This window comes from Lathamus discolor, chromosome 3 (assembly GCF_037157495.1).
Source record: "Lathamus discolor isolate bLatDis1 chromosome 3, bLatDis1.hap1, whole genome shotgun sequence".
In the NCBI taxonomy this organism is placed as follows: Eukaryota; Metazoa; Chordata; class Aves; order Psittaciformes; family Psittacidae; genus Lathamus; species Lathamus discolor.
The window spans coordinates 63,560,294-63,574,741 of NC_088886.1; the positions used below are offsets into that span (position 1 = coordinate 63,560,294).

At 45.0% G+C, this 14,448-nt stretch overlaps 1 protein-coding gene across 3 annotated transcripts in view; it reads left to right on the top strand.

Moving 5' to 3' along the window:
• The first annotated feature begins 2,679 nt into the window (after window positions 1-2,679).
• Window positions 2,680-14,448, top strand: part of SNX7 (sorting nexin 7) — a 29,960-nt gene continuing 18,191 nt past the window's right edge. The window contains exons 1-4 of one of the 3 annotated variants that reach the window (XM_065669513.1): window positions 2,680-3,184; window positions 11,022-11,204; window positions 13,100-13,210; window positions 13,676-13,840. In XM_065669513.1, the coding sequence (XP_065525585.1) occupies window positions 3,032-3,184; window positions 11,022-11,204; window positions 13,100-13,210; window positions 13,676-13,840 (612 nt within the window). In that variant the 5' untranslated portion in view covers window positions 2,680-3,031. Of the gene's footprint in view, window positions 3,185-10,214; window positions 10,238-11,021; window positions 11,205-13,099; window positions 13,211-13,675; window positions 13,841-14,448 lie in introns of those variants that run through there. The other 2 variants (XM_065669512.1, XM_065669514.1) reach the window with 2 other exon arrangements.

Genomic DNA, 14,448 nt, shown 5'->3' on the forward strand with positions numbered 1-14,448 from the left:
CTCAGGCATTAGATGGGTTGTAGGTACTTGATTCAGAAAACCTGTAGGCCTCTGGCACAACACATAGAAACAGTGAAATACAGACAAAACCAGGAAAGAAAACTCATCCATCACATACGTAAAGTCAGAAATCAAACTAGTTACACTTGCCTTATCATTGATGCACAAACGACGGAGGACAGAATAGAAAATTAATATTGATATTTACTCTTTTTCAGTATCTGGTACCAGAGGGTAACCAGAGGACATGGGAGCTGCGAGGACACTGGAGAGCAACTGTAAAGGACAAAAAGTTGGGAAGAGCTGTAGATTTGGATCTGGATGAGAGGAACCTGCACCACAGGGAACCCCAGCCCATGCCTTGCAGAGCCTGGAGGTGACCAGCACATGGGCAATGGCTGGTAGCAGCCTGCAAGGAAGGCAGCCCATAGGAGAAACACCAGGATCTCCAGAGGCACAGAGCAGGGCACAGCAAACAGCCGCAGGGCAGGGCCGGTTTACAAAGGGTTGGAAGGGAAAGAAGCCTGGGGTTCTCGTACCAGGGCCAGCTGTTATTGTAAAACCACGGAAACCGTCTATTTTAACTTAAACCGCACTCTGTCATCAGCGAGCATCCAGGACAAGCACATCCCATCTCCCTCTGGTGGCTGGTCCATAGAAGTCCAGCAAAAGCTTTGCCAAAATGTGTGCGCTCAGCTCTGCGTAAAGCCCAAACCTACACTTCCCTCTGAATTTTAGACTCTGGGGCTCTTACGAGAGAACACGAAAATGTCTTCGTATGCATTTAGTAAATGTATATATAGTAAAATGTCTTAGTATATAAATGTCTTCGCATACATTGACAGGCGTCTCCTTACACACTTTCCTTTGCACAGCTCAGTGAACAGTGTTTTAACTCTTTCTTTCAAGTCGTGGCTCAAGACTTCACTGAATAGCAGGAAACACTGCATGAGTTTTCTCCTTAACTGCCCGGAGTGCTTCCCGGATGAATGCTTTTCAAAACACTTTCCTTTGATTTCCTGGTTTGTCTGTTCTAATTTGACAGCTAGGGAACCAGGGTACACAGAGATTATGTGGTGTCCACAACAACCTGCTGAAGTACCTGCCCAGGGATCTCCAAGCCTACGTTAACAACAAAAGCTTCTTTGACTTCAGATGTTTCAGATGGAGCCTGTAAAGACTTGCCTTATTCTTTCCTGCAACAACACGAGGAGCAATGACCATAAACTAACACACAACAACTTCCACCTTAACATGAGGAAGAGCTTCTTTACGTGAGGGTGTCAGAGCCCTGGCACAGGCTGCCCAGGGGGGTTGTGGAGTCTCCCTTTCTGGAGCCATCCCAAACCTGCCTGGACACGTTCCTGTGTGCCCTGCTCTGGGTGGCCCTGCCTTGGCAGGGGTTGGACTGGGTGATCTACAGAGGGTCCTGCCAACACTGATGGTTCTGGGATTCTACACTGTACAAACAATGGGTTGCCCAAGGAAGTTGTGAATGCTCCATCCCTGGCAGTGTTCAAGGCCAGGTTGGCCAGAGCCTTGGGTGACATGGTTGAGTGGGAGGTGCTCCTGCCCACGGCAGAGGGTTGGAACTGGATGATCTTAAGGTCCCTTCCAACCCAAACCAGTCTGGGATTCTATGGCCTTGCTGACGTGGAGGAGGAGCTCTGTGCTCAGCACAGAAGCTGGTTGCTTAGGGTGGCATGGAACCCCAGCACAGGTCAGACCAGCCTTCCCCTCCCTCACCTTGCCTGCCCACTTACTACACACCCCTGGCTTTTGCAATTAGCAGCACTGCTCATTACTTCTTATTCAACACTGGCAACTCCAAAATCCCTCAGTTCTGGTGTTTGTACTTTCTGCAGCTTTTAAAGGTTTGGCATCCTTTCCCCACTGCTTTTCAGATACAATGTGGTGTCAATTTGTCCTCACAAGTAAAATCTCTGAGCCCAAAGTAATCTCTAGCTTCAATACCAGAAAGTACACCAGACCCCATGATGAAGGAGTGAGCAAGCCTCCAGCTACAAAGGGCAGAACAGCTATCGAAGGTATAAAAGAGGCAAGAAACAAGGCCCATTTTCTGTCTGCTGCTTCGATGGCAGGGATGAGCGATGTGGGACCTGCAGCCTGGAGGGAAGAGAACATCAACCCAGAGAAAGAAGGAAAGTCTGGGTATGCCCATCCCTGCCGAGGGCTGTCAGGGCTTCCGAGGACACCGGCTGAGCCAGTTTGGCTCCCCAAGGCTCTGATGATCTGATTGAGGGCACCCCCAGTAACTCTGCAGATGACCCCGAGTTGGGTGGGAGCGTTGATCTGCTGGAGGGCAGGAAGCTCTGCAGAGGGATCTGGGCAGGCTGGATCAATGGGCTGCGGCCAAAGGGATGAGGTTCAACAAGGCAAAGTGTGGGTCCTGCACTTGGGACACAACGCTCCAGGCTTGGAGGGGAGTGGCTGGAAGGCTGAAGGGGCTGGGGGTGCTGGTTGATGGAGCTGACCATGAGCAGCTTGCGCCCAGGCAGCCAGGAAGCCACCAGCATCCTGGCCTGTATCAGCACCAATGCGGCAGCAGGGCCAGGGCAGTGACTGCGCCCGTGCACTGGGCACTGCTGAGGCCGCAGCTCGAAGCCTTGGCGGTGCTGGTAACGGGTGGCCGGGATGATCTCAAAGGTCTTTTCCAACCCAGGCACGGAACCTTCCCAGTGACGCGGACCCGCAGCAGCGCTCCCCGCTAACCAAGGCCCCCTCGGCAGCCCCGGCACCGCAACGCGCCCGCCGCCTGCACGCACCCGCCTGTGGGCGTTGTGAGCCGCCGCCTGCCCCCACCCCTTCACGGGAGAGGCTGCGGCCTCCTGCACAGCCCCGCCGCTGCGAGGGGCAGGCCCCGCGCCGCTTCCCGCTTCCTCCCGGCTCCGCGGCGCTGCCCTCCAGCCGCCGACTCCGCTCCTGCGCACCGGGGCGGGCGGCGGGCGGCCCATTGCGGCCCTCAGGGGAGCGGCTGCGGCGGGGCCGCCGCCCGCGCTCGCCGGGCAGGATGGCGGCTGAGGGCCGGGTGCTGGCGCCGCCGCTCCGCCCGCCTTCCCCCGGCGGCGGAGGGGCCGGGGCCCCCGGCGCGGTGCCGGGGCCGCTGCTCGCCGCTGAGGTGCTGGCGTTGGACGATGAGGAGGACCTGGAGGTGTTCAGCAAGGTACGGAGCGCGCTCCCCGGCGGGACGGGGAGGGAGTGAGCGCGGCCTCTGCCCCGCTGCCCCGGGCCGTGCAGCGCCGGGCGGGGCACCGAGGGGGAGGCACCGGGACCGCCGGGCCCTGGGGGCCTCTGTGCTTGGGCACGGCAAGGGGACGAGAGGGTGCTGGTGTGTGACGGGATGTATGGCACTGGGGACAGTGAGCAGACGCGTTTCCAGTGTGCTTTAAGGGGGTCTTGCGGATTAAATGTGCACTTTCTGTTTCCGTCAATGAAATGCGCCCTGAGATAAGCTGAGCAAGTCCTGGCTGCGCTTACCTTCCATTTGCCAAGTGATCGCTGTAACCATCGCTTACGTTTGGCATGTGCCAAGTATGTGTCTGTAAATGTCGATGCATTTAGTAGGTGCCGTTGTATTTAAATATAAATAAGTAGTGCCAGAGTTTTCTTTTAAAAGACGAAGGGAAGCCCAGCGCCTTTGCAAGAGGTGGTTTGAGAAGGTAACGTCTGTGTTTTGATGATGAGAATAAGGTGAATGTAACTGAGGAGGTATTAGGGTCCGTGTTCCACAAGCACACACGGTTAGCTAGCTACATGGGCACAGGCTTACCAAATTGCTCATTTTCATTAAAGCAGTGAAGTGAGGTTACCATGTATATTGTTTCTTATTTCATAGTGATTTGGCTAAGATGAGACTCACCCCTTGCCTTCACAGCTCTTAAAGAAGGCATGTCATGGATCTATTTGCCTTATCAAGGCAGCAGCTAAAATATAAGTACATGCAGAGAGCTAAGGTGGAATATATATATATATATATATATATGGGGCTAAGGCCCCATTCACCTTCTGAGGCTTCTGAACTGCTGTGTGACAGGATGCGTGACACTAGAGAGATATGTTTCCTGTTTGAAAATGTGACGTCAAACGTATTTTCAGGAGGTCATACAAATTAGAGGTGCATTTTGGTTTATTTCTGTAAGTGAGGTTTATTTTTTGGTATGCATAAATATAGACATTGCGGTAGGAGCTTTGTTCTTAGGAGCTACGTATTTAAACTTTGACTGTAGTAAAATTCATGGATTTTAAGGCCAGAAAGGGCTATTAGGTGATGTAATGGTCTGTAACATGCACGAGTGCAGGCTAAATTTCACCAAGTTATCTGTGGTTTTCTGAAGCATAACTGTTGTCTGGCTAAATCATGTTCTCTACTCTTGATTCGACTTAAAGAGATGAATGATTCACTGAACTTGCACGCAAAAGTGGTTCTAAAATATTATTTTAGTTGTTTGTTTCTTCCTTTGGATTCTTTTGCTTTTACTAGGTGAGCTCAGGCAGTTGTGCATGCAGGTTATGCTGCTTGCTTGTCATGAGCAATGCTCCTTGTGAATCAAAGATAAAACCAAGTGTAGTTGATGCGAGTTACTGCTGCTGTATGGCAAGTAGATTTCTGCTACCTGGATTATGCCAAAAACTTCTTCCTTATATTAAATCTTAACTGCTATTAATGCATGATGATAACTTATTCCTGCAAACAAGAACTTCTGTCATGCGATGTGAAAACACATCATTCTTTCCAAAGCTTGGACACCTGCATGTGGTGGCTACAGACAGACCAGAAATTCAGGGTTTGCTTTCAAGTGCAATTTGAGGGCTGATCTTTTGAGCCGATGAAAGAAAATCTGTGAGGTTCATTGAGCATTACGCCCCATTTTTGTTCATTTTCCATGTATTCATGGGGAACTGACAGCCTAAATGGAGCTTCAGACTAAGGTTTGTAAACCTCATTTTTTCCATAACCTACTGTTCCAGAATTGTCTTGTTTTAAATTGTATCCTAATGGGGTTTTTCATACCACTGTCTTTAAGGTAGTGGTGGAGCATTTGCAGTCAAGGGGGACAGTGCAGGACTCGGTGCTTGTCACTGACATCAACTTCATCGTTCTCCGTTTAGTCACTGAAATGTACCAGCTACCAAAATGGTGAAAAATGAGATTCTTAAAGCTTGTCAACCTCAATACCAGAAGTTATTACTCAAGATGTAAACACAGGGCTTTTATTTTATGAACATTCATAGAGACTTAACCTGAGAGCATCAGAAACTGTTGATCCGGTATCCTGTGACATAGCTCAAATATTACAGACTACCATCATCGGAGCCCTGGTTTCGGCTGGGATGGAGTTAATCTTCTTCCTAGTAGCTGGTTCAGTGCTGTGTTTTGGCTTTACTCTGCTTTATCAACTCTGCTTTCATGATGTGACATGCAGTTCACTTTACCCTGGTTTCCATTACCATCAAAAATGTTCTGGGTACTTCTTAGCAGAGACAACTTCTGGGGTGGAGTTATGAGTCACACAAACACAGTGTTTCCAAACTGCTTTCTTCCATGAGCTTCAAAGTGTAGAGTACCATGTGTATCCATTCCTTTGTTAACTGATACAATGACCTAGCATTGACAAGGCTGTCAGCACTTTGGTTAATTCTTAAAATCTTCAGCAGCTGTTCTTTCAGACTGTGTTTCACAGTGTTTGTCTCCATTTCGTAGTTACAGGAAACTAAATTAATGGTATTTCTGGAAACATGCCACTTCAGAATTGCATAGGGGCTAATTTTATTTCTATAACAAGTTGATAAAGGACTTGAGACTGATTTATAAGTGATTCTTTTGGCCAGGGAACTTGTCTGTCTTGTGAATCTCTTTGCTTCTTTGAAGAATGTGCCAACAATGAAGCTTTTCTAAGACAAACTCTGCCAGCACATCCTTTAGCTCCAGACCTGCTTTGGATCCCTGGCCTCAGAAGATTGCAAGTTCTGGATCCTCCTTGGGAGGGATGGATGAAGGGAGGCATGGACTGAGCCAAGGATCTGTGCTGTGGGGAGGACTTAACGTGATCAGGCATTGGAACAGGCTGCCCAGGGCAGTGCTGGAGTCACCGTCCCTGCAAGTGTTCACACACTGTGTAGACAAGGCCCTCAGTGCCATGGGTTAGTGGTGGTCTTGGCAGTGCTGGGAATGGCTGGACTGGATGAGCTTAAAGGTCTTTACCAACCAGGTTGATTTTGTAATTCTTCTACAAAGAGCTGAGGCTGAGTGGTGTGCTCAGCCTACTTTGAGGCTGCTCCTGCTGTATGAGTGTTTTCCTTCCCTTATTTTGGAGTCTTACTGACTGCAGCCAAATGTGAGAGTGAGATACAGTAGCTGCAAGTATTAGAGGAAGGAGACCCAGAACAAAGCCCTCATGCTGCCAGGAGCTCATTGATTTTCTATCTGCTTGGTCTCCTGGCTGGTAAATGAAAATGCATTAACCTTTTTGCTAATCAGCACATACAGCTCTGCCAACTGCCATCTATACAGCTCAAGAGCTAGAAGAGTTGTCTGTCTTGTGCCACAAAACTCCTTCTGCCCTCATCTGTATGCACACAAAACCAGAGTTCCAGCCACGAAATTACTGCTGTATAGAAAACAATCACCTTTTTGACTGTGTTTCTGTGATGACATCAGATTTGTGTCACATGAACTTCAAGAACTGCTGGAATTAAACCTCAAGTATCATAAGGACAAAGGGAAACAGATGCTTGTTTGAAACTCCCGTGCATTCATTCATGTGCAGATGAACACTACAGCTGTATTACCACAAAACAGGGGTTTTATTGCCCTTGTTTTGTTTCACAAACCACATATTCATAAGCCCTCCCAGATCAAAATAGACTTTCATAAACCTGCTTGTGTGGAGCAATTTTTAGTAGCAACCTAGCAGGAGGAATGAGACATTAAGATATTAATGACCCATGGAAAATGAGAAAATGTGAAGCACATTTGCATTGATCCAACTTAGGCCTTGCAGTGTCCTTATTCCTTAAGTTATATGGCCATTCAAATCCCTTGGATGCTCACAGGCATTCTTCTTTCCCTGGAAATTTCCTTTTGTCTCAGTACTTTGGGCTGCTCTGAACCAGCAGTCCTCATTCTTCATGTACAGCATGGCCAGTTAGTGCTTCTCTATCATACCTAGGACAGTGCTGGCTGGATACCAGTATAGAAATGGTGTAGGAACACACTAAGTAAAAGAAAAATGACTGTCAGGTGTACAGATACGTATATTTTTACAATGTAAAGAGTAGTTGTAGTTTTGCATCCTGTTTTTGTTTCCCTGTTCATAGAACTGCACATAAATGGTTGGAGGAGAACTGGTAACATCAGTGTTTTCCAGGCATAATTCCCAATATCAATTTCTACTCTTTATTTGTGGGGGTACCCTGATACATATACTGATAAATACACCATAAAGGAGAGAGAGATGGCAGTAGGCAGGAAAAGAGCAAGAGAGAATGTGTTCCAGAGGAAGTTTTGATCCAGATGAATTCAAAGGGAAAAGATGACTTTCAGCAAGCCCAGCACCAGTGCTGTGCTATTCACTCCCATGGGACTGGCCTTGGGATGATGCCGTGACTCTAGTTTGTGTGGACTTGCAAGTTTCCACTCCTGGCGTTTGAGGGGGTTTTTCTTTTCTCCTTGCTCCATAGTTAGCAAGGCACCAGAAAGGGCAGCTTTGTGCAACTGGGTAGTTAGTGTAGTCTAACTACACCTTTAGAAAACTCCAAGATGAATTTTAGAGTTTGTTATGAAAATATTTCATTGCATTGGATATATTAGGAGAAACGTATAAAATGCATCAAAAGGAGCATGAGAAGCAGGTCAAAGGAGATGATACTGCCCCTCTGCTCTCATGAGACCTCACTCTCATGAGACACCACAGTTCTGGTATCCTTAACATAAGAAGTACATGGAGCTGTTGGAGCAAGTCCAGAGGAGGCCATGAGGGTGATCAGGGGCTGGAGCAGCTCCTGTATGGAGACAGGCTGAGGAAGTTGAGGCTGTTCAGCCTGGAGAAGAGAAGCTGCGTGGAGACCTCAGAGCAGCTTCCAGTGTCTGAAGGGGGCTCCAAGGATGCTGGAGAGGGACTCTTCATCAGGGCCTGTAGCGATAGGACAGGGGGTGATGGGTTCAAACTGAAACAGGGGAAGTTCAGGTTAGATCTAAGGCAGAAGCTGTTCCCTGTGAGGGTGCTGAGGTGCTGGCACAGGGTGCCCAGAGAAGCTGTGGCTGCCCCATCACAGAATCACAGAATCACAGAATCCCAAGGGTTGGAAGGGACCTAAAAAGATCATCTAGTCCAACCCCCCTGCAAGAGCAGGGTAACCTACAGTACATCACACAGGAACTTGTCCAGGCGGGCCTTGAATATCTCCAGTGTAGGAGACTCCACAACCCCCCTGGGCAGCCTGTTCCAGTGCTCTGTCACTCTTACAGTAAAGAAGTTCTTCCTGATGTTAACGTGGAACTTCCTATGCTCCAGTTTACACCCATTGCCCCTTGTCCTATCACTGGATATCACTGAAAAAAGCCTAGCTCCATCATCCTGACACCTACCCTTCACATATTTGTAAACATTGATGAGGTCACCCCTCAGTCTCCTCTTTTGCAAGCTAAAGAGACCCAGCTCCCTCAGCCTCTCCTCATAAGGGAGATGTTCCACTCCCTTAATCATCTTTGTGGCTCTGCGCTGGACTCCTTCAAGCAATTCCCTGTCCTTCTTGAACAGAGGGGCCCAGAACTGGACGCAATATTCCAGATGCGGCCTCACCAAGGCTGAGTAGAGGGGGAGGAGAATCTCTCTTGACCTACTAACCACTCCCTTTCTAATGCACCCTAAGATGCCATTTGCCTTCTTGGCCACAAGAGCACATTGCTGGCTCATGGTCATCCTCCTATCCACCAGGACCCCCAGGTCCCTTTCCCCTTCACTACTTTCCAGCAGGTCACCCCCCAACCTGTACTGGTACATGGGGTTGTTCTTCCCCAGATGCAAGACTCTACACTTGCCCTTGTTAAATTTCATCCAGTTTCTCCCCGCCCAACTCTCCAGCCTGTCCAGGTCTCGCTGAATGGCAGCACAGTCCTCTGGTGTGTCAGCCACTCCTCCCAGTTTTGTGTCATCAGCAAACTTGCTGAGGGTGCACTCAGTTCCCTCATCCAGGTCATTGATGAAAATATTAAACAGCACCGGTCCCAGCACCGACCCCTGAGGAACTCCACTAGTCACAGACCTCCAGCTAGATTCTGCGCCATTGACCACAACTCTCTGCCTTCTTCCTTTCAACCAGTTCTCGATCCACCTCACTACTTGATCGTCAAGCCCACACTTCCTCAGCTTATCTATGAGGATGCTGTGGGAGACAGTATCAAATGCCTTACTGAAATCAAGAAAAACTACATCTACCGCTCTACCATCATCCCTCCACCTAGTCACTTCCTCATAGAAGGCTATAAGGTTGGTCATACATGACTTCCCCCTCATAAAACCATGTTGGCTGTTCTTAATGACCCCCTCATCCTTGATATGCCTAGTGATGGAGTCAAGAATAAGTTGTTCCATCATCTTTCCAGGGATGGAGGTAAGGCTGACCGGTCTATAATTACCCGGGTCCTCCTTCTTGCCCTTCTTATAGATTGGTGTGACCTTTGCCATCCGCCAATCCTCAGGCACCTCGCCCATTTCCCACGACTTACCAAAGATGATGGAAAGTGGCCTAGCAATGACCTCCGCCAGCTCCCTCAGCACCCGTGGGTGCATTCCATCCGGACCCATCGATTTACAGATGTCCAGTTTGCATAGCTGATCCCTAACCCAATCCTCATCTACCAAAGCAAACTCCTCCTTTGTCCTGACTCCTTCTGGGGCTATATCCCTGGCAGTGTTCAAGGCCAGGTTGGACACAGGGGCTTGGAGCAACCTGCTCTAGTGTGAGGCGTCCCTGCCCATGGCAGGGGTTGGAACTGGATGATCTTAAGGTCCTTTCCAACCCAAACCAGTCTGGGATGCTATGAAAATAGCTGATATTTAAAATGTAGTGATCTATTTAAATTGCTCTAATTTGTTATTTTTAATGACATTAATTTATTATGCTCTTTTATAGAGTTAGTTAATTTAATTCGTTTTCCTTGTCACTGCATCCTTCAGATTTTAGATCAGTAGATCTCATCTGGACTCATATCTAGGTAAGATTTCTTGCCTGTTCCCATTTTCCTCTCTGTTTCTCAGCATTTGAGTAATTGCCATTGAAGAGACTGAACAGCAGCAGCTGCTATGGGGACATGTTCTTAGAGAGCTGTGGTGGAAGTGGCTGATGCTATCAAAAGTGGTTTTTCACTTCAGCAAAACTGTGGTTTGACTTTTTCTTTGAGAAATGAAGCAGCAGATTTGTCCTGCTCCTTCCTGGGTTTCTTTGTGAAAAAGATGATGTCTCTGTAAACATTTTCCATTTCGAATTTCATTTTGAAATAGATACAAACTGAAGCATCCAGTTCCAATCTGTGATTCAGATTTTGTCTTGTTTTCTTTTAATATCATTGGATTTTATCCATCCTGGTCAGGTTAATAGAGATAATAATTCATACTTCGTAAGTCTTGAATAACTGGCTTCTACCAATTTTAATCAAGATGGTAAGTATCCTACTGGGTATGTGGATTCATAACTGGTTTTACTGCTCAGTGGTGAGTTCTCTTTCTTAGCTATGCATCACATTCTTCTCAAATGGTGGCATTTTGCTTTTTTATCAGTTTTAGAATAAATCTCATTTCTCACCCCCACACTGCAGCAGATACTAAAAGGAGAATGGACTTGCCATGTACTATGGAATTCTTCCGTCTGTTGTATGTTTTACATGGTTTATCTGATTATTTAAAGGCTTGGTATTTTGGTATCTGAGACATATGTGTTTGTATGTGTGTGTTTGTATACAAAGATATATTGAGGTGGATGTTCTCCTGTTTCATCTGTAGGATACATCACTGACTGAGGTAAACTCATTCAGTTCTTCAGTGCCAATATCCCCCTCATCAATGATAAACCAGTATAAATTGGAAGATGAACCAGAATTAAGAGATCTCTTCATTACAGTCGATGATCCTGAAAGCCACATTACAGCCATCGAAACGTTTATTACTTACAGGGTAGTCACAAAGGTAAGAATCTATTTGTGGCTATAACAGTGTACACTGCTAACAGTAGAAGCATTTTCACTCTTCTTGCTTACCATTCTCTGGGATATCGTTAAGTTTAAATTACACTCTGATTTTTGCCATGAGTTACAGACCATTAAAACTGTATGAAACTGTGCAGTAGGTTCTGGAAAAAACTCAGTGTAAGTCTACATACATCAGTGCTTAGGTTCTTTATGTCCCTGCCCGTGGCGGGATATGTGGAACTGTATGATCTTAAGGTCCCTTCCAGCCCAAACCATTCTATGATTCTGTGGGTCTATGAAAATAGCTACTAATTCTTCCAGAGCAACATCAGTTCTGTGTGAGAATAACATATTCTGTTGTGATCTTCAGCAGGAATATGAAACAGCAGCAGGACTGATTCAGTTTGAAGGCAGAGTATTAGCCCAAGTATTTGTGACCTTTGTCTTGCTTAAATGTGACCAGCTACAATGTCTTTTAATTCCATTCCTTTCTAATTGCAGTGTCCACTATCACATGAATGTTCGCTTCTCATTGACAGTTGCATATGATTTCTGGGGAAGCTGCCATAATTGTGCAATGTAAAAGTAAATCTTAGGAAACAACCAGGTATATTTTTAGCTGTCCTGAATGCAAATTATTGATGAGAAAGAAGGAAGAAAGTCAGCCTTGTGAGACCAGCCGGCTTCTTCTGGGACTACCAGCAAATATTCTGCAGGCTGCATGTTGAGACTTGCACTGTTAATTTATTTTACTTTGAGTTCCTTTGAAAAGATTCATTTAAACCCAAATTTCCAAATGGGAATTACTCATCCTTAAATATGAGGAGATATCAATTCTTCATGAAATGTTTAAAGAGTAGGAAGAGAGCTATCTTCAGGAGATTGCTAGCAATCATTTTCACTTTATGCATGCTTTTGGAGATGAGAGAACATTTTCTCTTCAGGCGAATATGGCAGGGCTGTAAGGTGGATTGCTTTTGCTTTTTTATCTGTTCTATCCTTTCTTATCATATTTAATTTGAAGTGCTGGTTGTTGATGATAAAGTAATAGCTTTCCTCCCACATACCTCAAAGAATTCTTATTCAACCCTCAAAAATGTCGAGTACAAAAGCATGTTTGGAGGTTTGTTGAATTTACTTGCGTTGTGTTATAAATCTCTGTGCAGCAGTGCATGTTAAACAGCACACATTAATGAAAACATGGGCTCTTCGTGGCTTGATTCGAGAAGATAGAGCAGTGATAAAATAAATGTCATGGTCTGACAACTTTGTAACCCTGTAATAAGCATTTTTTCCTGCTCATTAAAGGTTTGTTGGTGAGTTCTAACAAAGGGCTACAAAACTAGAAGTGATGATGGAACAGAGAGTCTGTTAAGCAGCGCAGGAAGTGTTACCGCTGTGATATGCTGAAGTTTTCATTCTTGAATGTGGTGATTGTTGCCTAGTGTCAGCAAGTCCTGAGGATGTGTGGCAGCTATTTGGGGCTTTTATTTGGAATGCTAAAAAAATGGACTTTCCTCACTGGTGGATTATTAGTAACTTGCAAAGAAGTACCCTAAAAGTAAGGAACACAACCATGACTACTGAAAGGAAAACACCACACTAAAATAATGACTGACTGAAATCTCTTGAAACATTGTGGGAGGCTAATATTATAAGTGACTTTTTTTACAACAAAACTTTGATTTCTTGCTCAAATGAGGTGTGTTTTATCTCTTCGAGTAGTTGATCATTTACCTTTAAGAACCAGCAAGCAAATAGTACAGGCAAAACAGAATCACATACACGTTCCCTTCAAGTATTAAGTTTTCTTTTAAGACTAATACTATTCTGTTCTTCTTTTCTTTTTTGGCACCTTAACCTAGGCCTGTTTTTTCTGCCTTTGTTTTTCAGACATCCCGGGGTGAATTTGACTCCAGTGAATATGAAGTTCGAAGACGGTACCAGGATTTCCTTTGGTTGAAAAGCAAACTTGAAGAAGCACATCCAACACTGATTATTCCTGTTTGTTCAATTATTTGTTAAAATATTGCTTAAAATATTGGTTAATTTATTTGTATTTGTTTATAAGATGGCTTCAGTTTTATACGGAGATGCTCAAGGCCTTTCTTCAGTTTCTGAAGTCTCACAAGCATCAAACTCAACCTCTTTTTATTAGCTTTACACGTATGTGATAATTAAAAATCCCATAAAGGTATCCCATAAATACGCATAAAGGTATTATGGTTATAATTGTGCCATTTGCAGTAATTTATGTCCTTCTTTCTTAGTTGTATTCTCTGCACTGTGTGCTAAAAGAACCATGTTCTTTTAGCACCACTGTTGAATATGATAACGTTATAACAGTTTGGGGTTTGCATGGTGGATTTTACAAGGTTTTTTTACCTGTTTTTTTAGTAAGTGGAAGAACTGTCATAATACCCATGATATTATGCAAATGACATAATCTATTTCTTTTTCTTTCCATAGCCATTGCCTGAAAAATTCATCATGAAAGGAATGGTGGAACGATTCAGTGATGAATTTATTGAGACTCGAAGAAAAGCTTTACATAAATTCCTAAACCGCATTGCTGATCATCCAACTTTAACTTTTAATGAAGACTTCAAAATTTTTCTTACTGCACAGGCCTGGGTAAAATGACTTTAGTTTTGTATTTACAGATGTGTGAAACCACGTCTTGTGTTAGTAGAGTATATCAGGAGTCTCATAGTGTCAGTAGATTCAATAGTGTCCTCCCACAGCTTGTGACAGATGTGTCAGAGGAAGACAGGGGATTTATGGAATATTCCTTCCCTGAGATAACCTTTTCTTCTGTGCTTTTGGTACATAAAAACTGTATTTATAGTTACAAATTGTGTTGCTATAAATATTGCTGTATCTTCCATAGCAGCTTTTCTTGCCCCATTTTGGATTTCTATGTCAAATTCACAATATCTCAACTCTGCATACTTTTTGGTATACGGATAAGCTTCCAAGATGATATGAAAAGTAGTATTTAAAATTAATTCTTGTTTTGGCATGGCACTGTCTTTTTCATCTGCTTTTCTCAAGAGAGTTATACTAGTCTCATAAAACTCAAATACAGCCTTTGAATTTCCTGTTGTAGTTTTGCATGATGTATCCAGTTGAAAATTGAAGGTTTGTACTCAGCAAAAGCTCTGAACTTCAGCAAAGGTTATTCTAGCAACACAGAAAAAGAGCTTAAGAAAACAAAGAGATGGATTACTTCTTCCAATAGG